The 27,314-nt window shown below is 37.7% G+C and overlaps 1 protein-coding gene across 3 annotated transcripts in view; it reads right to left on the bottom strand.

Moving 5' to 3' along the window:
* Positions 1 to 1,748: 1,748 nt before the first annotated feature.
* LOC113076276 (cAMP-specific 3',5'-cyclic phosphodiesterase 4D-like) overlaps positions 1,749 to 27,314 on the bottom strand; it is a 36,166-nt gene continuing 10,600 nt past the window's right edge. The window contains exons 1-3 of one of the 3 annotated variants that reach the window (XR_003281152.1): positions 15,684 to 15,937; positions 3,924 to 4,115; positions 1,749 to 2,696 (exon numbers count right to left, since the gene is read on the bottom strand). Coding sequence is in view for 2 of the 3 variants with exons in the window: in XM_026248935.1 (XP_026104720.1) it covers positions 2,630 to 2,696; positions 3,924 to 4,115; positions 15,795 to 15,889 (354 nt within the window). In the remaining variant the exon portion in view is untranslated. Of the gene's footprint in view, positions 2,697 to 3,923; positions 4,116 to 15,683; positions 16,029 to 27,314 lie in introns of those variants that run through there. The other 2 variants (XM_026248935.1, XM_026248936.1) reach the window with 2 other exon arrangements.

The raw sequence follows: 27,314 nt of genomic DNA, 5'->3' as shown, positions 1-27,314 counted from the left end.
ATTGTTCAAATAAATAACATGCATACACAATTACAAAATGATGAACATTTTTACTTAAAAATACATTTTTTTTAAATAAAAACTAATTAGACATGTTAATTCTAACATTAATTAAAACTAGTATAATAGTATTAATATAGTATTAATAATAGCATAATTATCGTATAAACAATCATAATTAGTAATAGTATTTTAATGGTACTTATAATACGAAATTCAATTAAAAAATGTTTTATAGTAATTGCATGTTTTTAAATGCTGAGCATAACTACACAAATTTTATTGACTAAAGAAATGGCCATGATTTTATACGATTTTATTACTTTCCATGACTTTCCAGGCCTGATTCCCTTATAATTACAAGTTTTAATGACTATAGGAACCATAAACTTAATAAATAAAATAAAAACATTTAAAAATGCATATATGTTTTAGGTGACATAGTATACTAACACACTCTTTTTGAGTTGACAATTAATGTGGCAGTAATGACGCTCAAGGGGGCAATCATTTTCTTCACATTATCAATTTCAAAGTTTTCTTGAAATATGCCACTACATCCTGATATTATTCAGTCAAACAGTTCAACTAGCTTCAGCAGTTTTCTTCTTAAGAACAACTGCAAACCGTTGAGCTAATAGAGAAACAGACCACAGATAGTTCTTGTTGATGCTCACTTCAGCACCCCTTGTGGCAGCACAGAGAATGCAAAGTGTATTTGAGTTGCGTTATGAGTTGTTTTCTGACATTCTGGAAAGATATGACACGTGAAATCAAGCTTGCATACCTAGAAAACATGTAGACGAGAATATTTCAGGCCTCAAACTGAAAATGAATTATTCTTTTGAAAAACCCAAATGTGAAAAGTGAGATTTGTGTGGTGTCTTGGAACCTGTTCATTGAAATCTAAACAAAGTGATTGGCGAAAAATGAATCAGACTTCCCAGCAGTACATTACGTGCAATAATGCCAATGAACTACTAAAACTCCAAGAGCAGTTGTGACGGTAGAGGGTAATATCAGGAATCGACATGATATTTCCTGTGTGCTCGCCATCCCTGGGACTCTATATAATCCATGAGCTGGTGCAGGGTTACATAGAGAAACACTCTGAGCTTGCAAAAATCAGGCCAGAGAGAGGAAGTGCACTGATCTGACAATTTCCTGTGATATCATCCATCACCATTCCATTTGCTTTAGCTATGTGATCTGGGTTCTCCGATCGTTCTGCTGTTCATGTGCTTGTTTTATCATGCAACTGAAGTGATATAATTCAATAATTACAGCTCTATTCTGTTGTATTCTCACATTCTGTTCCAAATAAATCTACTTAATCTACTAGGGAGCAATTTAAGTGTGCTTCAAATGCAAAGATTATCCCAAAAGTAGCAAGCAAAAACTTGTAAGGTGTTTAATTTTGGACAAATAAAAATATGCATTGCCAAAGTTTCATTAAAAGTGTTTCTAATAATACATTTATATTATATACTTTTCATCTATAAAAGAACCAAGATGAATGCTGATTATAAAAATACAAATTCATTTATTTTACAAATGTTAGATATATAAATGTACAAATAAAAATTCATTCTGATGACTACTGAAAAATATTCAATAAAATGTTCATAATTTATAATAATTATTATTAAATAAAGATATAAATGTTATGGTCTATACATTTTATACATCATAAAAAAGAAAGGAATTTTTATTATAAATATATTCTTCATATATATATATGTGCTATTTTACATTTATTTCATGTTTCCAATTAAAATAAACAACACTAAACCATATTGCTTATTAGAGCATAGAATTGCTAGCTTAATAAAATGCTTTTGTAATCAATTGTGAAGTCAAATGTGAAAGGTCAGTCCCCATGAGTGTTTTTTTGGATGCTATCTTAGAAGTAAACTCACTAGATTGTGGTGCAACTAAAGACCTGTGCAGTATTTCACAAAAGCGGATCATTTTGGAGTACTGTTGGCTCTCCCTGTTGTTCGAATGTGACGAATGCAGCCCGAAATCTAATTAATCAGTTTAAACATTTGACGTAAGAGTTCACAAAGCATCCACCTCTCTTAAATGTCAAGCATTTTATTACTTATATAAATCCACTAAGGAAAATTGAATAATGCAACACATTAGAGTGAATGTTTTCAAGCTGACTGGAGGAAATAATAATAATAATAATAATAATAATAATAATAATAATAATAAGTCACATGTGCACCTCACATGCAATGCAGGATCATGGCAAAAATGGAGATTGACAAACACACACTCACACACACGTCCAAGTCACAAGCAGCATGTCATTCGAACTCTGTCTTCTCCATGCGATTTCTCTCATGACGTTCCCCTACGCTCTTACAACACACAGAGGTTTTAATGCCCAGAATCTTCACCCAATCAAATCAACCTGAAAATTATGATTTTGTTGTCCCATCGCAGGTTGATTTGATGGTCATTCTGTGCATTAAATGGTGAGGGTTCTCAATGCATGTGAGACCGTGATGCTGGCATCTACAGGTGAAGCAAGGTGATGCAGATTAGACAAGCAAGAGCATTCCTCGAGGAAGAGCAAGGCCAGGAGCTGCCGTAAGGACAGGCGAGCCAGAACCAGAACTTACTTTCCACTAATAACCGGCTCAGATCTCCGAGAGACCAGACCCGGTCTCGGCAGGTGGTTATTCCTATCGATAAGGACACAGGTTTGTCAGACAGACACACACACACACACAGAGCGCATCACACACGTCTGGTTCCTCTGCCTTTGTGGTTTGAGAAGTGGCTGTTATGAACGGCCGTGTTTCTAAAGAGGTCAGCGAACCACTAAAGAGACATTTGAGTCTCTCAGATTCTTCAGTGACTTACTTTTGCTTTTTTCATGTCGTATTAAAGGAATAATTCACTCAGTGATCATCTACCCACCCTTCATGTCAATCCAAACTTGTTTATTAATGTGTATTTTGGCTATCAAGCTCCCCAAAGAAATAAAACACTTTGAAACTGTGGCTATATATGTTTTCTGAAGCCATATACATTAGTTTTGAGCAAGAAACTGACGGGAATCTTAGCATTTGCTGGAAATCTTTACCGTAGCTCCAAAATCATGTGCACGTCTAATTTCCAGCATCTTAAATCCTAGACTGTTTAGTTGTATTGACCACATTTATGGTGCTTTTATGGCATGTTTTGTCTTTTTTTGGAGCTTGGCAGTCCTCAGCAATTATAGTTTTACTAAGAAGAAAGAAAGTCATGCTTTTGGAATAATATGAGGGTGAGTTTTCACCTGAATACTCCTTTAATGCCATACTTACACTACCGTTAAATAGTCTGGGGTCAGTAAGTGTCACAAGATCCTTCAGAAATCATTCTAATATGCTGATTTGTTGATTAAAAAACATTTTGTATTTTTGTAATATTACAAATGTCTTTACGGTCACTTTTGATCAATATAAGTCATCATTAATAAATAAAAGTATACATTTCTTTTAAATAATGTACCTATGTAATAAAGGTATATAAAGACGGAGAAAGAAAACGATGTAGACAGAGAGAGAGAGACTGACGTTAGAGTCATGTGACCCGCGGGCAAACGACATGCCACTGATGACCACACACATTTACATGGACTACATATAAACACACACATACACACACACACACACACACAGTCTCTCAAACAACAGGAAACCAATGGATGAAACAGCTGTACATATATGTACCTATCTAACTATGCATGGACAAATTAAATTATGCTGATTCACAATACAAGCATGACGTCTCAGTTTTAATGTGCATTTTCCCAGTGAAACAAAAGGACCAAAAAAAAAATAGATATTAAATTCGACTGACCCAAAATAAAGTAAAGGGTTATGGGAGAATTGCACATGGCTTTAAAGGGTTCCAGTACTCACATGTCACTGGCGATGGAGGAGTTTCGGGACATGGTCTTTGGCGACAGGTCATAGTCACTGTCGGAGCGGTACAGGAAGGATTCCCTCCGCTGGCTGTGCACAAAGTTGGCCTGAAGGATCAGGCCCGAACTCGGACTCATCATGGGATCCAGAGGACTCCGTCCTGACGACGTGCCATTGTCCACGTCAAAGCTACAGAGGAAGAGAGAAACTGGCATTGTGACATTATAAAACATCCAAAAACAGTATAATAATATATATATATATAACTTAATGTGGAACTTTTAATTACAAACAAGCCCAAACAGAACTCTTATTTTGAAATGTTTATGCTTTTAATATTAAATTCACAAAGAAGACAAACCATCTACCTCATATTACAATAAAAACACCAAACAGTAAACAATGTCATAATTTATCAACAGTAAATCATAAGCAATCATTTGGAATAAATGCATAATATCAATATTCATTGATTACGTTCTGAGTCTGTAGAATGTGCAACAGCGGTGCATTTCTATTTGAAACATGCTGTGCTCATATTTATCATAAGAGAAATCATAGCGATTTGACATTTTAAAAATCACATTAGGCTGTAGAGAGAATCCAGCTTTTTCCATCCCGCGAATGTAAGATTTCTTAAAATGATTGTTAATATGTTTTTTAAGCCTTTTAATCGCACATATGCTCCGACATTAATACATTTTACAGTTAGTACATATCGCAAATGCGAGCGGAATATTGTAAACGGCCTGCAGGAGGCGCCACTCATCACCTTTGACAGCCCTGAGCAGAAATGAAGGTGTACCAGAGAGAGCATGTTGGTGAACACATGGGGACAGCCTTACCTAAAAGCTGCTTATCCTAATGACCTAACGCTAGCAGTGACGGAAACACAGGGATTTCCCTCCCAGTGACGTCTAGCACACAGGTGGACACAGGCATTAGCTGCAGAATCCCTTGCTTTGGCGTTAAGAGAGGTTCTTGCCCGCTAATCGTCGGGGTGAGGTACTCGCCACGTCACTAGCAGTGATTCATCAGATGAATCGAGTTTTCCCCGCAAGCGTCCCCATTTGAAACCACAACAAAATCCCCAGTGACTCACTCCACACGTCTCTCCCGGCCGTTTTAAAGATAAGCAGCAGTTTCCTAGAAAGCCTGAATAGGTGAAACAGCAACAACACGTGGATCTGGAACACTGTGTGAGGAAGAGACTCTCTCAAATTACAGGAAGTCGAACAAAAGAGCAGGTCTGTTTGTATCACAGAGACAGACGGTGTATTCGTGCCACATACACCACCGAGTTTCAAATCCCAAGAAGCACAGGCCTTTCCAGCGGAAATGACGAGCAGAGGAAGAGATACAGTGATAAATGACTATCTGTTAATCGTGGGGAACAAGCTTAAATTCCTCTCCTAAAAAGGATTGAGAGCCGCCAGCTCAGTGAAGATCTAAACGCACCTACAGTGTTGCTCGCCAACACAATCCAGAACGCTGCACATGTAGCACAACACAAGTGCACACTGTCACATCATCTTGTCTGAGAAGCTCCAGATTCCATTAACAGGTTTACTGAAGCACATATCTATGGTGGCGTCCTCACTAAAGAGCGAGTTACTTGATCTCAGCTCAGTGCGCCCGTGACTTGCTTTGAGGTCTGTGAGCAAGAAACATCTTTTCCTTCCTGTTTTACACTTTAGCCACTTTTGCATCGCTGTTCTCAAGACTTGACAGCTTGTGGCAAAAATTTCCACAAGCCTGACCCAATAACTAAATACAACAAAATCTATCTATAATCATATTCATCCATCCATCTATAATAATAACTCATCCAACCGTCCAACTATCTATGTATCTATGTACCATTCATTCATTCATTCATTCATTCATTCACCCATCCATGGAATCGTATTCTTCCATTTATTTATCCATCTGTCTATATATTGCATTGTATCCATCCATCCCCATTGTATCCATTCACCCATCCATCTATAGCATCATATCCATCAATCCCTCACTCTGTTTATCTATCCATCCAAACTTTCTTCAAAATGCCTTTTTAGGTTTTAAAAAGTCAAGATTCAAAGTTTGGTCTTGACAAACAAATGTTTTTCTTTTACAACAAATGATGTTTAATTTTGCTTCCTGGAAAATAATGTTGCAATGCTGCAGCCGGATTCAAATCTGATTCAAATTCAAGAATTCAGTTGTAATTAAAAGGCATTCTCCATTGATTTCTGAACGTTGCCACAAGCCCGACTCGAGAGGCATGACTCAGTGAGGTCACTTAACATCCATGAGTGTAAACGCTTGGACTGACTGACCTTGAAGAGCTGGTGATAGAAGATAGATGCAGAAATCAATGACCCCTTGTTCTACAGCCAGATTCAGAAGTCCTGAATGTCCCTGCTATAAAATTACCCATTAGACACTTTCCCCTTACATCACGCTACCGTAGGGTAAGATTCCTAGTGACTTCTGTCGGCTGACCTTCTCTCTGCTGTGCTGCCAAACATTTATTAATACCAAATATTTGCTCATTTAATAAGACAAAAATAAGAGGTCAGGGACTCTCAAATGCACCAGCATGGTGAACATCACCAAGCAAAGCCCTTGATGTCTAGTGACGCCACAGCAAATGAGACACTGGGGAGACTGGAAACCGCTCGCTTTTAGGGTCTCCGTGGGATGTTTCTCCCCGCAGAGGGACTTGTCCTGTCCTTTTGTGGGATTTAGTATGTTTTGACCTCAGATTCATGACGAAAGCCACAGTATTACATCAGTTTCATTAGCACGCTATCATCCTGATGCACTTCTGCATTAGTGCAAGACCCCACAATTCGTTAAGATACCTGAGCCTTAGCCGATACTGTTGGAGTAGTGTTTTGTGATACGTCCTCCAGAGGAGAGCTGGAGGGACAGATAGGATATACCGTATTACTTCACTGCCTACTCTGATAATCAAACTGCAACGCTGTGAGAATACAACCAAACCAGTCTGAAGGCTACTAACCTGGATGGTCACCATTGGAATGTGCATTAAACGTCAAAGCTCACTGTGATGGTAAACTATTGTGTGGATTTTCATACTGTTAATGAAGATTTGCTTAGGCACATTAACCACAAACATGCGTGGACTGGTGCATTTACTTGAAGAGTATCCTCAACACATTTAGTTTCAGTAAATTGATGGTTTTCCCAGTGATACTGAATGTTCAGCAGGAAATAACTTGATTTTATCCTTTAGATCTGATTGGAATGTAAAAAGTAAAAGCTGTGATATTATTGGCTGATGTTATTTTTCCCAACCTCAGGCATTTGGATACATCAGTGGAAAAGTTGTTATATTTTAATCAAAGATTCCAGAGACTTTTTTTTAGGGGTGACATGATTAATGGGTTCCCAACCTTTTTCAACTCGCGGCCCACACAACCAAACACATATGTTTGCGTGGCCCACTGCAAAAAAATTAACTGACCCAGCTATTGTTGGGTTAATAACTTAGTACTCAGAAGCTAGATTGTTAACTGTATCTACTGAGTGAACTAGGGCTGTGCGATATAAAAAAAAAAACGTAAAAACAAAACTATCGCGATTTATTTGATCAATTTTCCTATTTCGATTTTAATCGCAATTTTTACCCACACAGATATGCTTTACAGTCATAAATGATCTCAGGATGAACTTGAAACATATTTCCGAAAGAAAAACAAATTAGAGCTTTATCAAAAATTTCTAACGTCTCTAGAACAGACATAAGTCAAAATAATCACTATGTAAAGGTGTAAAAAAAAAATTATAAACTTATGGAGAAAATATAAATAAATAAATCCTGTGTGCAGGGAATTTTTTTTCTTTTTTGCCATGCATTGTTCATAGAGCTCATTAATTGTAGCGGTGCCTCAGGTGTTAAAATAGAATTGTTGTACATTATACAGGTTCACATGTACTCCGTTTGCAGTGTGTATACAGTATGTGTACGCGCTGCAGAAGCAGCTGCGAGAGCGCATTATTGTAACATGAAAGCACATTAAAATAATGCACCAGCGCAAATCCCTCTGTTCGCACGCAGATTTCCTTTGCTCTGTCACAAAACCAGACATGCTTGCTCAGATACACGCTGCTCTCATCCGGAGAGTGTGTGCGCACTTAAAACGTGTATCCTCCTTGTTTTTATTTCTAGCTTTTTACCGCGTGCAGTGTGATCGCTCTGATCCTTTATATCCTTGGATGGATAGCATACTGCGGGATGTCAGGGCCGCGGAAAATCGTTGCACTCTCAAATCGTGATTTAATGACGATTTCTATTAATCGCACAGCCCTAGAATGAACTGGCAATGAACAGAAAATAACTCGGGCTGGCACCGCTCATCAAAATGGGAAAACCAGATCCAGGCAGAGCTCTGCAGTGAGTAGACAGTCAGCAGAGCAAGCAGTCAGGAGGGAACATATTGACAGCCATTTATGCATGTTTGAATTTGTTGTTCTGGAGAATATGCAGCAAAATATTAATATTATTATTAATATTAATTGGTGGTTTATTCTTAAACCAATCAGCGAGCTCGAATAGTGGAAGCAAAGTTACAGTTTAACATTTATTTTTTGTTATTTAATTATATAAATGAAATAATGTTATTATGCTATGACTCACCTGCAATACCACCACAACCCACAGGTTGAAAACCACTGATGTAATGAATTTATTTATTAAGTAAACCAAGTGAATTCTGATTTTGTGTCATCTTTAAAGGCACGTAAAAGCAAATATCCTTCTATGAAAATGTTTATGAACGAAATACAGCTGAATCACTTTTGCAACTTTTCTTAAAGGCACTGTGCACCTGTGACATTTTTTTTTTTGTAAAACACCAAAGAAGATATTTTGTAGAATACTGACAAAAGCACGTAAAGTGACTAAATGTTCATCTAAAATTAAACATTAATAAAACTGTAATACTGTATAAGCGATAAAATAACTCAAAATGCTATTTTATTCCTTTCTTGCTCAAAAAAGCAGTTGACCCAGTGCAACTTATAGTCAGGTGCTTATTTTCTGGAAAATACTGTAAAATGATGACAATTTAAAATTTTGCGCTGAACTAATAAAGAAAGAATAATCCTTTATGTCTCACACACACAGCAGCAGCAGCACACACTCTTGAGAGCTCCTTCATCCAGCAGGCCGACCTGACACATCCGATCTGCTTCATCAGACGTCATGCCGAAGGCTTAACATCACACGCGGCCCACATCAAAGATTGCGCAGCATTACAGAGCAGCTGCACCTCTTCTCTTTTAAGGCACAGTGGGTTGGCTAAGTTTAGGGTGCGCTGGCAGGTATCTGTCCACTGGGGCCCCATCTCTGAGAGGCTGACGCACGACAGGGCCTGGGGTTCCTATAGGGCCTTTTCTAATTGGCCTGACCGTCAACTGCAGGCACATAGACGACAATGAGTTTATTTATAAAAAGTGCAGAAGACGCACAGGAAGAGAGAAAGATAGATGCCCTTGGCCTATTTTGGCAGAGGTCGTCCCCTGATAAATCGCAGGCAGGAGACGGGTCCAGAGAGACAAACGCAGGCGCACAAGGAGGACAGAAGGCGTTTTGGTGACGTGCCATGAGGCGACATGATGCACTTGCATCTTTGTGAGCGCGTGCAATGCGGCCCGCCACACGTTTTCAGGTCAGAGGGGAGAAGAGAAAGAGATGTGCACTGGAGCATGCTGGGACATCTGTTCTTTAATATGGTCCTGCAACAACACAGCTCATACTAGAGAAGTCACTAAAACACAACGTGAAAAATTGTGCTTTTTATAGAGCAGCTGAAAGTATGTAGCATTCATGCAGGATAAAAAATGTTGAGATGTTTATTTTGGCGTTGGAATGCATGAGCTATTGTGGTCTCTTGTGTTGTGAACAGTCTCTAGTGGCACATTTGGAATTTGACTCAAGCTCTCGACTGACGGGATTATGAAAGGCCAAAAGACCAGGGACCAAGGCTGAGAAAAGAGCCATGTCTTTCTATGGGCAAATATATTTTTACACCGCACTAATGCCACAGTTATGTCAGCCAACAAGAAACACACTAGACTTACTCACATACACAATAATTAGCAGTGGTCATCTAGAATTACAGAAACCCATTTCTGTACTCAACAAAATTGACTATTTACTTTTCTTGTTCCTGGTATTATTGTGAATGATTCATTAGTGCAAGTTATTCCAAATAAAAACTAAACCTGTGACTCGCTTTGGCTAAACAACTTTCCTTTTAGTCTGACGTCACCAAACCTTTGTTTTTCAACATCAACTTCAACCACCTGACTCTATTCTGTTATGTAACACCCACTTTTTACAATCCAGTCAATTCCAGTTAGATAAAATGGGTCCCGTTCTTCATTATTTCTTATTTCAGGTTGACTAAACATTTAAATTAGTGATGTAAATGATTAATCGATGATTAAGTAATTTAGACAGAACTTGTTAATTTGTGGCAACTGTTCATGTTTTACTAATTTTGTTCCTTAACCCATGATTTAACTGAATCGAGGGAACAAATTAACAAATCAAATGAATTTCTTAATTAATGAAAAAATACATAATAGGCCTAAAATAAAAGTTTCCATAAAAAAAAAAGTGAAGTATATCTGACTTAAGATAACGGATTTTAAAACAGAACTTTCACGACGCTCCATAAACAAGTTCACGGAAAGATCAGGATGAAAACGCGTATTCTATTTGTTTGCTTTAGATTACAAGAGCACAAAATCTTTGGTTTTAATTGTGTGTGTGCACAAATAAGAGTAAACATTTTTGCGGAATATATCTTACTCCAAAAAGATTTATTTTATTTATTGTTTTATGTTTTTATGTCTCAGCTGTTCGATCACACTGAGAGTGATTCTAGCAATTCAAACTTACATCGAAGTTTGTTCATTATCAGAATAAAATACAGTTAACCAAACATATTAAAGGTTACACTAGTCAGTTTAAATAGACCTCAGTAAACCGACTCACTCTACTGTTATGCCAAGGACGTTTTTGCTCCGTGAAGAGGATGATCTTTTCCGCCTATATGTGAATGCGTGTAAAGTACAAGTCTAGTAGTTTACATTAGAAATAATAGCTTAACATTCAAATACATTGTGAATATGGAAAGGTTTGGATTTGTGGCGAATGAGACATAAGCAACAAAACCAGAAAACAGTCAACAAAGTAAAATTATCTCACACGTACAGCGCGCTCTTCATTTTATCAAATTATCATAATCACATGTATTAATTTTATAATCCTGCTACTAGCATTTTCATTCAAACATACTAGCATTTTATTTTATTCTTATATATACTAAATATATACTAAATTGTGTATATATATATATATATATATATATATATATATATATATATATATATATATATATATATATATATATATATAAACTTGAAATCAAATATTATTTAAAATGTATTATATTTATTATATAGTGCAGAAAAATTTGTGAACTGTTCAATAATAATAATACAATAACGTTTTTGTTTGATTTAACTTGATTTAAAAATGGCTTCTAGTCTAAAGCTAAAACAGCTTTCAATATGCATACATATATAAACACGCACACATATATATTTATAATCTTCAGAACTAAGAAAATCTTTGGCAGATATCTAAATTTGAGATTATAGTTTTCACATTAAACTGTAAGCAGGTCTCAAATGTATGATGCATGCCATAGCTGAAAGCGAGAATGAGTAAAACTTTACCAGATTCCCTCTGTGTTCCTGAGAGAGCTGGTGGAAACGTGAACGCGGTTTCATAACGATACTCATGGCCAAATGTGTCCTGTCGTCCCTCAGTTTTCTCTAGACCTCATCAAAGTCCGTCCTGCTCCATGATGGACATGCTCTCTGAGGTAATCCAGCTCTGTGCTCAAACTATGCGGCTGCAGTGAGAGTCTGTGTCTCTCTCGGTGTCTGCAGGGTAAGTAAGCCAGAATGAATATCACGTTTCTAGTCCTGCTCTCCTCCTCTACTTTCTTTTCCCTGGGTTGCAGTGGCCTAGCAGTGGAAGTGTGTGTTTGTGTGTGTGTGTGTTGGGGGGGTGGGGTGTTTTAAACCCTCAGGGTCCTGCGTGTGTGTTTGTGCCGTATCTCAGTGAGGGAACCAGAGTGGACGCTTCAGGGAGCGGAGGGGGTGGAAATGCAGCTGGTGACGGTGTCAGAGCCCACTTCAGGACACACACACGCTAACCATGACAAGACAAGAACAACATGACCCATGGGAAAGAAAACCCCCAACGAGATCTCTTTAGCATCTCAATTCATTCTCCAAGACAGCATTAAGATGTATGGGGAGTAAACTGAGACTTAATTAAGCCTCCTGCTTCTCAGATGTTTCAAACTGTACTCAAATGTACCAAAAAACAAAACTAAATAAATAATAATAACAGTATACTTTATACCGACCAATATTGATTATCAATATTTTTGATAACTTGGAAAGAAGGGGGCTGATGGTCGATATAAAAGTGCTTAATTTAATTATTATTTAAGAAATTTGAAATAATTTGAAAATGGATTAAAAAATTAATAAATTATTTAACAAAAATATAATCAAAAAGGAAGTAAACTGTAACCAACTAGGCCCTCTGAAGTCTGGGAAGTTTGTGTGCACTGGGAATAATCTTTTTTCTTATAAAGCCAAGGTAACACTCATTTTACATACTGCACACAATGAAAATAACATGAACATGGCAGTGGGCAAATGGCAGTATTTTGATCGGGTGTCTCCAGTGAAGCTGAACTCATGAACTCAAACATTTCCCATACTAAATGATCTAATCTCCGCTCTGATTTCTAGACTTTTAGGAGAAACATCCGAGTCTCTGAAGAAAATTCCCATGATGCAGGGGTGTTCGGGGTGGTTGCTAAGGGGTTTTATGTGGTTGGCCCACATGAGGAGGAGAGAAGACACAGTATAAAAAAAGAACTTGTGAGAGAGAACGACTCTATCCATGGGAAAGTGACAGAGTGTGAATGACAGTCCTGACAGGAGTCAGGAGATACAGAGGTGTTTCTGAAAGCTTCGATGGACTCCAAAGAGCTGTTGTGTTTCAACCACACTCTAATTATTGTCTTAATACATGATCCAATTCTTAATATGCATGCTAATATCAACCAATAGTCAATTTCAGCTTTTAAGGAATATGTCCATATTTGGTATGTAACACCCATATTCCACCAAAAAACTACATAATTTCTCTTTTTCTGCAGCCTTTACTTTTAAGAACGTGTATGTGTGTGATCTGAATGAAGCGCTTTACTGCACACTTCGAGTTCCTCAACGCTGAACTCCAGATGCACTTCCTGGCACTCTTAGATATGGGAATGCAATTGAATTTCCTTACATGCGAGTGTGTGTGAGTGATATTGCTCAGCCAACCGTATCTGATCTAATAAAAAGACTTACTGATCCATGAAGTAGCACACAACATCAGAGGATCGAGGCTGCGACATCCACCTCTCAACTCTTCAACCCTAAACACACATTCACACGAACCCCTTCTGACTTTAAACATGCAGACCAACATCCAGCCGTCATTACAGGCAACTTAGATTCCCAGCAGACAGGCGCTCTAATTACAGTAATTAGTAGAGCAGATATGTGACGACGATCATAACAGGCCTGGGAACCACAGAATACACAACCTTTTTTTCTTTTTTTTACTGGAGAAAGCAATGTTATGGATTTTGGACTCGTATTTTAATCATTCATTATTTTCTTACAAACTTTTCACTTCATTGAAACCAAATACCCAGAAATGTTCAATGAATGACTCCTGCCATCTTCATTATAGAAACCACATATTCAATGAAAGGGGGAAAAATAGACAGCCAGTCAAATTAAAAGTACATTTTGGTTAATGATAACCAAATTCTTGATCGAATCTTTCCATTCGCTGCATCCTGATCACTCTTGCCAATGCTGTTTAGCATCAGTGCAACTAGAACAAAATTACGTTTCCTGGAATCCAGCAGTTGTGGTATGGAGCACATGTACAAAAACCCTGTTCAGCTGTTTTTCGAATAAGTAAACTCATTGAGCTCTGATGGCAGATGGAAAATTGTGCGCACAGTATTAGTAAAGTCTCATGAGATTCTGACGACACGTCAGTTGAGTGGCATGTGGGTTGTTTTGCGGCTTGATTTGATATGCATCATTGACAGAAAGACCATGCAAAACATCACTGCACTACATTTTCGCGTAAAAACGATCAATTGCAATAAGGTTGACAAAGTACATGCACAATGATATTCATACATGCTGCACATACAGCAATGGCATCATGCTTTTCTGATCATGCCGCAATCATTTTAAACATATACATCTAACTCATTCTGAAGCACATGCACGCATTTACTCAGACTAATGAAGTAGGAGAAAGCATATATGCTAGAGAGCACCAGAAGAACTGAACAAACAACGAGCTGCAGAAAGACGGAAGGAGGCCCTCTGGTGGAAAACAGAAATTACAAAACTGCACGGTTTCATTAGTGGTGGGAATCTTTTGAAAAATCATGTATTGTAATAATAGCAAAATTTGAAAAAAGCATAGTCAAAAACATTAAAACACACTTTATCCCATAAACTGACATTCCACTAGAATATTTAGGAGAACTTGCTATGTAGCAAAAGCATGAGAAGTAGCTGTTGTTAAATGTGAGGTTTCTGTAAGTTCAAAGCAACACTGTTGCATCAATAACTTCTTTGGTGTAACACTTGAGGTTTTCTTGAAAAGGAAACTTAAAAAAAAAAAAAAATGCATCAGGGTAATTTATCAACGTACTGGGCCAAAACCAGTTTCCTCTTTCAAAATGAATATCGCACATTTCCTACATCCTAAACTGATCTGCTGTGGAATTGAAAAATATATGAAATGATAGCACAAAATGTACTGTATGACATTCAAATGACTCGTGTCACCCGAAATGCACACTTTTGTTCAAAACTTTGCTGTGACTAAGATAGAAATAATGCTTTTATTCAGCAATGATGCATTAAATTTATCAAAAATCACTTTCAATTTCACTTTCAATCAATTTCTGATTACAACATGGATAATGAGAAGAAATGTTTCTTGAGCAGTAAATCAGCATATTAGAATGATTTCTGAAGATCATGTGACACTGAAGACTGGAATAATGATGCTGAAAATTCAGCTTTGATCACAGGAATAAAATACTTTAAAAAATATATTAAAATAGAAATCAGTTCTTTTAAATTATAATAATATTTCACATTTATGTTTTTACTGTATTTTTGATCAAATAAATGCAGCCTTGGTGAGAGACTTTTAACAACAACCTTACCGACCCCTAACGTTTAAACTATATAGCTTCAGAAAAGTGTAATTATTACACATTAACAATTAAATATATTTTTAATTATAATTGCAAGAGGTCAAACATGCTAGTTAAAAAAACTCCTTTACACATCATCTACTTTTTAAAATAAAATAGAAACAGGTCGGAATCAGCACATATTCATGCAAACAATCTTTTACTTTATTTACATATGCAATGTAGTATATAACGTTTCATTACCGAGATGAGGAAAATACTGTATGTCTAGTAGTCCAATCCGATACTGTAAGCAATGTCCAGAATTTGAGAAGGATACAGAGCAAGTCTTCTTTAACTTGAGCTGCCACTGCATACTACAAGCGTCACAGCAAACCACCCTCAACGTCTGTCAGCTTACCACAGAAAAACAGACTTGAGCAAACCAGAATCAGCTTATCACACTCTGTCAGGCAGCAGATCAAGACACCTCCAGTATGCAGTCATGAGCGTTTCTGAGCGCGTACGCTACCTGTAGGACTTGAGCAGGCGCTTTCGTTTCATGCCTCTGGTTGTGGCTTCGCTGGGGGCGATGAAGTCGCCCGTATGGTCCTTCTGCAAGTCCATGGGGTTGTGTCTGAGCTAGAGCCTCGTCTTGTGATGCCAAGTGTTTCCTGGACTGTCTGGGTTGTATAAACTCCTCCCCTTTAACACTAAGTGACACACGTATGCATGTGGCCTCCTTTACCCCTAGCTCCGCCCCTCCGGGTAATCTGATTAGCACTTAGGGACACCGAGTCCAAGCGAGGGCTACTCTTACCTCCAGCTTTCCCTCGAAGTACTGCGCTAGTTTCTCATCCACACACCAGAAACCCTGCATCTGTTGACTCACCACTTTTTTAAAGGCACAGTTCGCCTCAAAATAACAATTCTGTCATCATACACTCATTCCAAACCGTAAGATCTCGGTTAATCTTTGAAACACAAATTAAGGTATCTTTAATACACTGACAGTCCAGGTCCATTTCTCAGAAAGGGATTGCAAAATTAATCCAAACGAATTGAGTGGTTTAATCAAGTCTTATGAAGAAATGCAATCCATTTATAGGATGATTTTATAGATTTAATTTGGGCTTCTAAACAATGATTGACACACATACAGGGGGTGGCAACCTTGGGTCTTACAGCTGAAGGTAGGCTACATTTTGGTAAATTTTTTACCCCTAAATGACACGTACAGTATTAGTACTTTAATATTGCATATTAGCACCTAAAGTGTAAATATTGGTACCTTTTGAAAGTATACCGACCTAGTGACAGCTTTGTACCTTTATTTATTTTACCGTACATGCACTTGCACTTATTTACAGTGTACTTACCTAAGACAGTACTGGGTAATATAAGGTGACTGAATGGGTTAAGGAAAGTTTCAGAGGTAATGTAGGTTCAGGGTTAGTAGCTAAATATTACCCAGTTAGTGAATTACTATAATTAGTGCATAAGTATGTACATGGAGGAACAGGACTGTTAAATAAAGTGCTACCTCTTTTATTGGACAGTATATATGCTTTTTCTGAACAGAAAAGCATAGTACACTTTCAGAAAAAAGGTACAAAAACTGTCACTGTGCCATTACCCTTACTGTGCATTCACACCGCCGTCCTCGAGAGCGTCAAAAATCACTCTGGCCGCTCTCCTCACGACGCTGCAGAAAGATTTGTTAGCGCTCTGACGTAGATCGAATGCTTATTTTGTATTTAAAGCGGCCGCAAAGCAAACAAGCTTGTTGATCTCGTGCAGACTAACCACAAGGAGAGAAACGTTATAAGTTAACCTCATTAAATATTGTTGTGGACAAAGTATTAAGATCCTTTACCTAATATTGAATAAAGCACTGTAAAAATACTCTGATGCAAGTAAAAGTCTTGCATTGAAAATGCTATTTAAGTAAATATATCAAGTATAAACATTACTTAATGTAAGTATAATCAGGGAAATTTGTTTTAAAGTAAACTGGGACTACAGTACTATTATTTATTATATCATTAGATTATTATCCATATAACGTTACTGCACATCAGCAACTCACCAGGAAAATGAACAATCTCAGACACCTTGGTCCACGTATCACTTTTAATAAATTTTTTATGTCCCTGTACGCAAACAGGGAAACAGCAATAATCAACATGTCCTATATTGTGCTTGGGAACAAATGTGGTCGGAGCTGCGTTCTCTGGAATCCTCTCAAGCGGTGGACTTCTACGTTCCGATTGGTTGCGGCCCAACCGTTTCATAGCTCATTACCATAAAGTTACATTGTTTTCAACTCTCCTCGACGCTCTCAATGGCCAAGTCGCACCGCGCCGCTCCTCGACGCCGGCTTACATTGAAAATGAATGACTTCCGGCAACTTTGACGCTCTCGACGCCGGCGGTGTGAACGCACAGTTAGGAACAAAGTAAATCTTTGTATCTTATTTATGGTAGATATTAGTACCTTATAAACACTTTAAAAGTACATGTTAGTACTTTTTGACAGGATACAGCCAAAGTGACAGTTTTGTACCTTTTTTTGAAGAGTGTACATGTAACAAATTAATGTGCATGTGTGAAGTGCAACAGCCAATGAGGTTTGTTCAAGCCTGTAACGCACATATGAGCTTGGTGTGTTTAAAAATGTGATCTGCTCTAGACGTGTGTGTTTATATGTGAATACAAGCATAAATTAATTCTGCTCATCATGTAAAGCAATCATAACTCTTCACAAGACCTTTTAAACTACTAGAATCATAAGCTTTCATCTTCGGCTTCCTATATGACCTTTTTGGATCTTCGGAGCCAGTTTTGGTAACCTAGACCAAACCTCTGAAGTTTCATGAAAAATATCAAAGCCTTATGGGATTGGAAACAATGTAAGAGTGAGTTTTTATTTTTGACAGAACTATTCCTTTAAAGTGACCGCACCACATTTGGAGGCCTACAACCCAAAAACCTCACAGAGCAAAACACCGTCACAGACGAGGCGGTGAAAGGTTTGTGGGTGATATCCTCTTTCCGCTTCACCTTTACACATAACCACGCTCCCGTTTGGCCACAGCCTGTGTGTAACTGAAGTTTCCTGCTCCCTCTGCAGTTGAGCGGTGGGTTTCTGCGCCTCATGTTCATGTAAGATCTTAAGAAGCACGCTGGGGGAGGAAGTGCATTGGTATAATTCCTCCTGATGGGCTTGTGTGGATCTGAAACTGAACCGTGTTGAGGCCAGAGAAGAATGAGCCTAAGCTCTTTGTGTTTATTCTCTCTAAACCCATCAAGTCATCAGCAGGTTCAGTGCCTGTGTTAACTGGCCATCATCTGCGCAAACGGAGTCACTCATTAAATCAGAAACGGGTGTCTAGATGGCACTCTGTTCCAGTCTCGAGGGAACACTTTCACCATCTTAGCTGGTCTGTGATAAAACGCTGATGGGGCAAATTCTCACACTTTAAGCTGCTTTGCTCCTCACATAACAGAGCAATCAGATTACGGCTGACATTTACAAAGTTTAGTGCAAACAGTTGGCAGACGTAAATTTCATTTCTCCAGGCTTCAGGTGAGCAAACATCTGTAGTGCGTTTCTTATTTGATTTTAGGGAGGAAACTGAATGGTTAACAAACATAAAAATTACCTTATTATCCGTGATGCCATGAAACAACAAGTTAAGCTACAGTAGGATGTCTCAGTGTGGTTACTACTGTCACTGAGAAAAATAACAAAGCCCCTCTCCTTAATAAACCACACGAAGGTTTCATTTACAATATCGGACTGACTCCAGCTTAAAGAACAAGCAACAGTAATTGATAACACTTTCCAGTAAGGTGTCATTTGTTAAACCTAGTTAATGCATTAGGTATCATGAACTAAAAAGAAAATATTCACCATTTACCAGTCTACATTACTGTTATTAGAAAAATTAAAAGTCATGAAAAAAGCTCATAAAAAAACAACAAAATATTAAAAAATAAATAAAATACAGCTATACAAACACAAAATATTTAATTTCATTGCACAATTACAATAAGCAGAACTGAACTGAAATAAACCAGAGGTTAAGCCATTTAAACTGATTTAACACTGACGTTATTATCTGGCAAAAAAGTTTTTATTCATTTTCATTCATGATTCATTTTTTAATCTTAATTTAGTAAAAATGTTGATAATCAAAAAGAAGTTTTAACGCTATCATGAACTAACAATAAAAACATTTTTATAGCATCTATTTGTCAGTATTACTCTTAATTAAATGTTAATCAATAAAATATTTACATTTAAACAGAAAATATTACATTAAATTGCACAACAGAAGTTAAATAAACTGAACCGAATTGTAGTCATTATGAACGACAAAAAGGTACTAGTTAATAAAAATGAAGTAAATTTAATAAATGCTAAGATTGTTGTTCACATTGTTATTTTGTGACACCCAATGCATTAAAAGTAACAAATGAAACCACACTCAGCCGATTAACAGCAGCACCCATCACTTACTCTGAGGTCCATCAGCACCAGGTACATCAGCTGACTACCAAAACTAATAGATACACTCCATGTTGGATATACCACTAACAATAGCATGATTCTCGGTAGGTTTTTCTAGAGCGGGTGAGTGTCTCTTTAAAGCCAATGTGGTTCAGTGATGATATAAACACATTACTAGCCTGAGCTCTGCTTCTCCACAAGACTCACTTAAAGAAGAAACAAATACATACACTAGCATAACACACAGCCATAGAAGCTAAAGCAGCCCAGCATAGACAAACAGCTAAAAATATAAACCAGTTAAAAACAACTGTTACCATCTTCTTCGGGCTTTAATGTCGATTGGTTTGTTGGTGGCAAACGGGGAGCCGCTGGTGGACATGCAGCGAAGTTTGGCAAGCAGCTCGAGGGACAGGAGGTCGGTGCGAGCGGGTAAACTCATCTTTGACATCAGCTCATCTCTTTCCCTGTCCTCGCTTTATGAACACAACACAGAGCAATGTGACACCTCTGCTGCAGAGACACTGAGCATTCATAGTCATATTCAGAACCCCGCTCAACCTCTCGCCAAACATCATCTGTGGGGAACAGAGACCTGCCAGTTTACAGATATATGACGAAACTGACTTTGACTTGAAGTTTATTGACTGGATCTTGGAAACCCAATGTAAACCTGTCTGTTTGACACACTTATATATGGAGCAGGACGATGGACAGGATCATATCTGGTCATTTTGGAAATATTTATATAGACTGGCCATTTTAAGGCTGGTGAATCTGCACACAAGGTTTTTGTGATTATTTTTATGATTATTGTAATTAATTTTATGTAAAGTACTTTGAATTAGCATTGTGTACGAAATGTGCTATATAAATAAACTTGCTTGCCTTACAAGAAAAGGCATCTTAATGTGCATAGACAGGCAAACTGTCTACATCAGCTAATTTTAGATGCTAATTAAAGCACAAAAGTATAGTAATTACATTTGAAAAGTTATTTCTAAATAAATCAATAAAGGCATTCATTCTGATTATATTTTATGCAAATATTTAGCATTATAATACTATACGTATGTGTGTGTGTGTGTGTGTGTATGTATATATATATATATATATATATATATATATATATTACACGTACATACATACATACACACATATACACACACACAAACACATTTAAAATAAAATGTGTTTTAAATTCATTTTATTTAAATGCCCTTACTAATCAACCAGTTGGTTATAATGTTTCTGTTTTGAAGAAATTGTAATAAAATTTTATGCAAATATTTAGCAAAATACATTTTTGTATATTATCATAATATCTTATTACATATTATCAATTGTACTCGGATGTTCAGTGGTCACTTTGCTTTCTAGATACTAGCACACACAGTTTAATGGAAAAACCAATAACACTAGTTACAAACACTACTGTATGCTGGTGCATCGTGCTCCATGCTGAAGGGAAGCGCGAGCGTACACAGACGGGTGAATTGATTGTGTTGATTTATGAGCGTGTGTTCAGCGCTGGTGATGAAAACAGCAGAGCAGCAGATGTTTGTGGGAATCATAAAGCCTCTTCCCCTGACTATTCATTTATCTACAAAACAGAAAACTCTGACTAATTCAGAGAAGAAGATATGGCTTCATTGATCCCATCTGCTCTAAAAGGATTCGGAGGTTGAAACTGATGATTCATTTAGTGACGGGCTGCTATTGGGTCGTTCCTGGTCAGGTAACCGGGCAGAAAATATGACCACCAAATAGACAGCAGAGTTAAATATGAATTCAACATTAAAACTGTATTATATTCACGGGGACGTAAACCATTCCATAAAGGTTCACCTTGTAAAAACTGAAGAATTTTTTTTTATTGATGAATATTGTGATGCGATAGGCCCCCCTAGTGGTTGGCTGAACCAATCACATCACAGGAGTGAAGCTATATACCACACAAAGAGAAATTATTCTGTTATTAAACGCAAAAACATTTTAATGAAGTGTTAATAGGCTAAACCTACCAGAGTGCAGTCTGTGGTGCTGTGTTTCCTTTGAACGCCACTAGAGGGCACCGCTCTCATATCTGATCTCTGCAAAGCCAGACTCCGATCTGAACAACACAATACAAGGACTACACAGTTCACAACTGCACTGCTTTAGGACCACTCAGTTTGTAGCCAGATATGGTTCAAGATGGGTGACTAGTTGATTTGTTTGTTGGGGAAAAGCTTCAGCTGGAGGTGGCTTCTGGGACATAGATGCTGACCTGGAGACAACAGAGCATTTCTGGAAAAATAAAAGGAGGGAAAACAAACGAGGGCTGGAGGAGCAACAGGCCCCCGTGTGAGACCTTCTCCCGCCAAGCGAATCTATTGATTGGTCTAATTCAATGTGTGCAATGGAGGCCCAGAGACGCCACAATCACATCTCCTGCCAGCCCTCATATAGCCACCGCTTTACACGGATCCACTCTGCCAGCTGTGTCCCAGCGCCCTGCACTCCTCACCACTGAAAATACATTTACATGAAAAATGACTGGAGCTTCAGAAACATGGAAATAAGAAGGTACAACAAAAATGGACTTCATTTTAGGCACCAGGTATTTAGGTCCGTCTCAGGTAATCACAAGCCTTCAGCTGAGACACAAGACTGTTCACAACTGACAGCGGTTTGCATGATGGGAACGCAAAATATTTTCAACTGAATTTAAGACCCATTTTTCATTAATTTGAACCAAGACCACGAGCAAAAACTAATCCAAATGACAAACCAGAATTGCTTCAATGAATAGGCCTTTGAATGTTTAGGAAAAAAATTGATTTAAAACAACAGATAAAATGACAGGATGAACGGTTGAACAATAGAACGATAGTTTAATGGAATTATGGAAAGATGGATCAATAGAAAGATATGATAGATGGTCAATACAACAGCTTCCTGACCGATAACAGACTCCGAGTAACTGAGGAGTGGCGTCTGTGAAACCGAGACTTGTGAACAATAGCTCACTTAACCGGGTTTGTCCTGTTGATAGTGAAACCGTGATTTATGACTGGCTGACATCACTGAACACTACACCAGTAAGCTGACTGATGACTGACCAGTTCTACTGAACTACACAGGCTGTTACAAACCCCAGGAACAGAAGACACCAAACCTAAGTAAATCCAGATGTCTTTGGGAACTGGACATCAGATCAGTGTGTCCTCTGGAAGCAGCAAAAGCTTAGGACTGTTGACCCAGGGTTTCTTGGGAAGCACCGCTGGAATGTTTTTCTTAGATCAAGTTAACTAGCCTCTGTTTCAGCTCAGATCCACAGACTGGATGGCCTAATAAGAAGGTGGTGCCCTCATTTATATGGGCTTTTCATTTCAACACCACATGCTGGTTTGGTCAAGCAGGTACAGTTACAGCCACCGGCAGATACTGTAGCAAAACGACCATCCACTGACATCACAAGTCACATGACACCTGGGTGAAATGCCCATCCCTGCAGTATACATGGGTCAAACTTATTTAAAAAGGTGCAAGGGTGAAAGACGAGGCATACAGCCAGAGCCGCTCTCCTAAAGCTCTTCAGTGGATCAGATTCACAGTCAAGGCACGTTCAGTTTGACGGATGTGACTATGAATGCTGTGAAACAGGTTTAAATATCTAGATGAAACTGAGCTATAAATATCAACAGAGTTCTGACTGCACTTTTGAAAAGTTTTAACACTCTAAAGCCAGACAAATGAAAATTTTATTTTTTTAAAGTTGCTTGCTGAGTATCATATTAATGGACATATTGTATCAGGGTTTCTGCAGGATTTTTAAGCTTAAATGTAAGACCTTTTTAAGACCTGCACAAATAAAATTAATACCACATGAGCGTGTTTGGGCAATACCTATTGTAGCATATTAAACTGTAAAATTACTGTAAAAAACAATTGACAGTTCTCACAAAAACAAAACATAAAAAAATACTAAACTTTACATTTCAGCTTTTAAACCATTTTTAAGAGTCAAAAGTATTACAAAATTAATAATTAATAAAATCATTTAAAATTTAATTTTTCTGGGATTTTACCGATAACAGTAATTAAAAATATTTAGCTACAGACTGTGTTCTCGTGCCGATATCTTTTCTCTAATTGTGCTAACTGCTTGCTCCTGAATTTTTTTATATTCTTCATCTTTGTGGTTGTGATAATTTGACATGCATTTTTTCTTGCAGTGAAAGAACGCACTATAAATGTGCACGCATGCGCACTAGTCTAACCTGCTACTTCATCATGTAACTTATGCGTGCACTCTGTAGGCGTTTTGTTTGCTTTTCGCGATATACTGGATAGTATCAAATCACACATAGTTAAAACAACAATTGCAATATTATTGCAGGATCACCAGACTACATTGCACACCCCTATACTTTTTAGATTTTGATAATATATTGTCTTCTAATCGATCCACCAGTTCACATTTAAAGCTCTGCGTGTTTGCAAGTTAAAACCATTGGTTGATGTTCGCATTGGTCTGAACTCTGCTCATTCATTCTGCCAGCATGTGGAGCGTTTCCCCGTTAACAGCAGATAACAAAGCAGCACAGCACCAGTTTGTCTTTCCATTTACCCAAGATGCTCTTCTCATTAGAGCAATGTGGTGAAGACAGACGCCACTCATCCTGGAAGCCTGTCGGTGGCCCCCTGTATTAAAAGGGACACGTTTCTTTCTAACGGCAGGTTTAATTAGCGACTGCCATGTGGCCGATCACCTGGGATGAGAGAGTTACCGTCGGTGCATTCTGCCAGCTTCAGCGTCTGGGCTTCAGTCGCACTGCTTTAATGATCCTCTCCACAGGAGACGCTGCTTTTACTCGCTCTGTGCTGTGGCATCTGCAGGACCGCTTGGAAAGCGTGCCACCGGCAGTCTTCTCATTGAAGATGGCGTGTAGCACATTTTTGTCACAGACAACACAGAGTCTGTCAGGTCAGGTAGAGTTTAGCATCACAGCCCCTCTGCGATGGCGATCGTAGCAGGTTATTAATAGCCCTGTCTCTTTAATAAGTTTTCCTTGTTTGCAATTACCAACAAGATCACATTCTTTAAAATAAAGTCTCCAAAACGGGACCATAGAGCCTTCTCAGTGAACAGGTCTTAAAATAGCCAATATTTTTCTTAGTGTGAATACCAAGAACCTTTTCCAGTATAAAGAACCTATTATGGAATGGAAAGTTTCAATGGATGTTAACAGAACAGTTCATCCAAAATGTTTAATTTGATGGAAATTGTTCTCACCCTCAGGCCATCCGAGGTGTACTGTAAATGAGGTTGTTTTTGTTTTTTTGTTCTTTTTCCAAGAACAGTTTTGGAAAATGTATAAAAATGTATCACTTACTCACTAATGGATGCTCTGCATTGAATGGGTGCTAGGGCTGGGCGATATATCGAATATTAGTGATAATATCAGAATAATTTTGACAACGATGTAAAATTTGAAAGTATTGTGAATATCGATTATTTAAAATACAAGCATACTTTCCCGAAAGAACACGCCAAATGTCAAAAAAATGGAACATGTTATTGCAGACTGCTCTATACTCCTCTACTACACAAACTCTCATGAGTACGGTTGCCAGATATCAAGAGTTCAAATCCCCTAATCAAAGCTTTGCTATTACATAGATACTTTTTCTTCCGGGTTTTTTGCTTATTTTAAGCAATCTGGCAACCATGCATATGCAAACGCTCACTCCTCATTACGGAAGTGCTGCAGCAGATGATCTGAAAAACAAACAAGCTGGAGTTTGGCATCTTAATGAAAGCATCATTCATCCGGTCTGTGTTCTGTCATGAGATCTTATATATTTATATTTTATATTTATGCCACAGAGCTTCTTTTAAACCAGAGACAGAATACATAAAAAATAAAAAAATACTTATCCCAGTTACATTATTTCCCCCAGTTTTTTTATTATTTACATGCAAACATATCAAGATATATATCGAATATCTTAAAAAAAAAAAGGACAATAGCGAGATTTTTTTTCATATATCGATATATACCAGCCCTAATTGGTGCCGTCAGAATGAGAGTCCAAGCAGCTTATAAGAACATCCCAATAATCCATACCACTCCAGTCCATCAGTTAATGTCTTGTGAAGCCAAAAGCTGAGTGTTTGAAAGAAACAAATCCATGATTAAGACGTTCTAACCACTGCCTCTAGCCAAAATACCATCAATTATGAGTCCATAATACATATAAAGGCTTCCTCCAGTGAAAAAGTCAAAATCTACTGGACATATTTGTTTAAAACGGTTCTAGACTGTTTTCATTTGTAAATGGTGCTTGAACAGTTATTTCTGCATATTTCTCAACAACTCCTCTGGAGAAAACAATGTTATGTGTATCTAAATATTTTACTATGATGGATTCGTTTCGCACAAACACACTGCTCTTCCCTTTATAAGACATTCAGTTATGGACTGGAGTCATGTGGATTATTGTGATGTTTTTCTTCTGTTGTTTGGACTCTCATTCTGACGGCACCCATTCACTGCAGAGCATCCACTGGTGAGCAAGTGATGCAATGTTCCATTTCTCCAAACTTGTTCCCATGAAGAACCAAACTCTGGCGAGTACATTTTCATTACATTTCCATCTTTTAAATGTTCCTCATAGAACTCTAGATGCCAATAAAGAGCCTTTGTTTTTAAGAGTGTATTTTCAAATCGTTTCCAAATACAGACAACGAGAAACCGAGCTTAATGTCAGACACCAGCTATTTTGGGTACAAAATAAATAACATGAAACAGAGACGGAGGGTATTTTAAGGAAAAACATTCTTTGAAATCCAAATGAGATTAGGCCTCGGGAAAATAGGTCATATTCTGCAGAGAAGACCACCTGTGCCCGCACGGACTAAACGAGAACAAAAGAAGGTTAAGCCACCTCATCCCCTTAAATACCCTCAAGTGCGTCACAGATAACAGTGCAGTAAACACGTTTCTAATACACACAGTCATGCAGAACTCTTGCTGATCAAAATTTGCATAAATACATATGCATTCAAGATATACAGTGCATGCATATGTTGTCGGTGTTAAGAAATGCTGCATGATAAATCATACCTCCACGTGAAATGTTCTCTACTATCAACATTTCCTGTGATCTGTTTACATCTGGAAACATGTTTCTAAAAACAACATTGCCAGCTGAAAACTACTGCAAAGTTCCCTGAGGGCCTGAAATCTTGTGCATGAATGTCCGCAACCTCAGTACCAATTAAGAAATAATATCCTCCAAGCTAAAGGGAAATACAAGCAATTATGGGCCAAAAAAACCTCAGTGAAAATGTGAACAGACACAGGGTTTAATTGAGAGCAAAAGAGTCTTTGTAAAGGTACGCCACATTATTCAGGTCATCAAGCACCCTGTCATACCTTTATGTGCACTTCTAAAATTGTTCAAAAGTTGTTCATTAGAAAAAGTGAATCGCCTCCCTATATTTTTTTCAAATGACTTTTCTTCCTTTTTTACAACTTACATAACT

This window comes from Carassius auratus, unplaced genomic scaffold (genome assembly GCF_003368295.1).
Source record: "Carassius auratus strain Wakin unplaced genomic scaffold, ASM336829v1 scaf_tig00019553, whole genome shotgun sequence".
Classification (NCBI taxonomy): Eukaryota; Metazoa; Chordata; class Actinopteri; order Cypriniformes; family Cyprinidae; genus Carassius; species Carassius auratus.
Note: the sequence above shows the minus strand (reverse complement) of the source record. Positions and strands in the feature narration are given on the sequence as shown.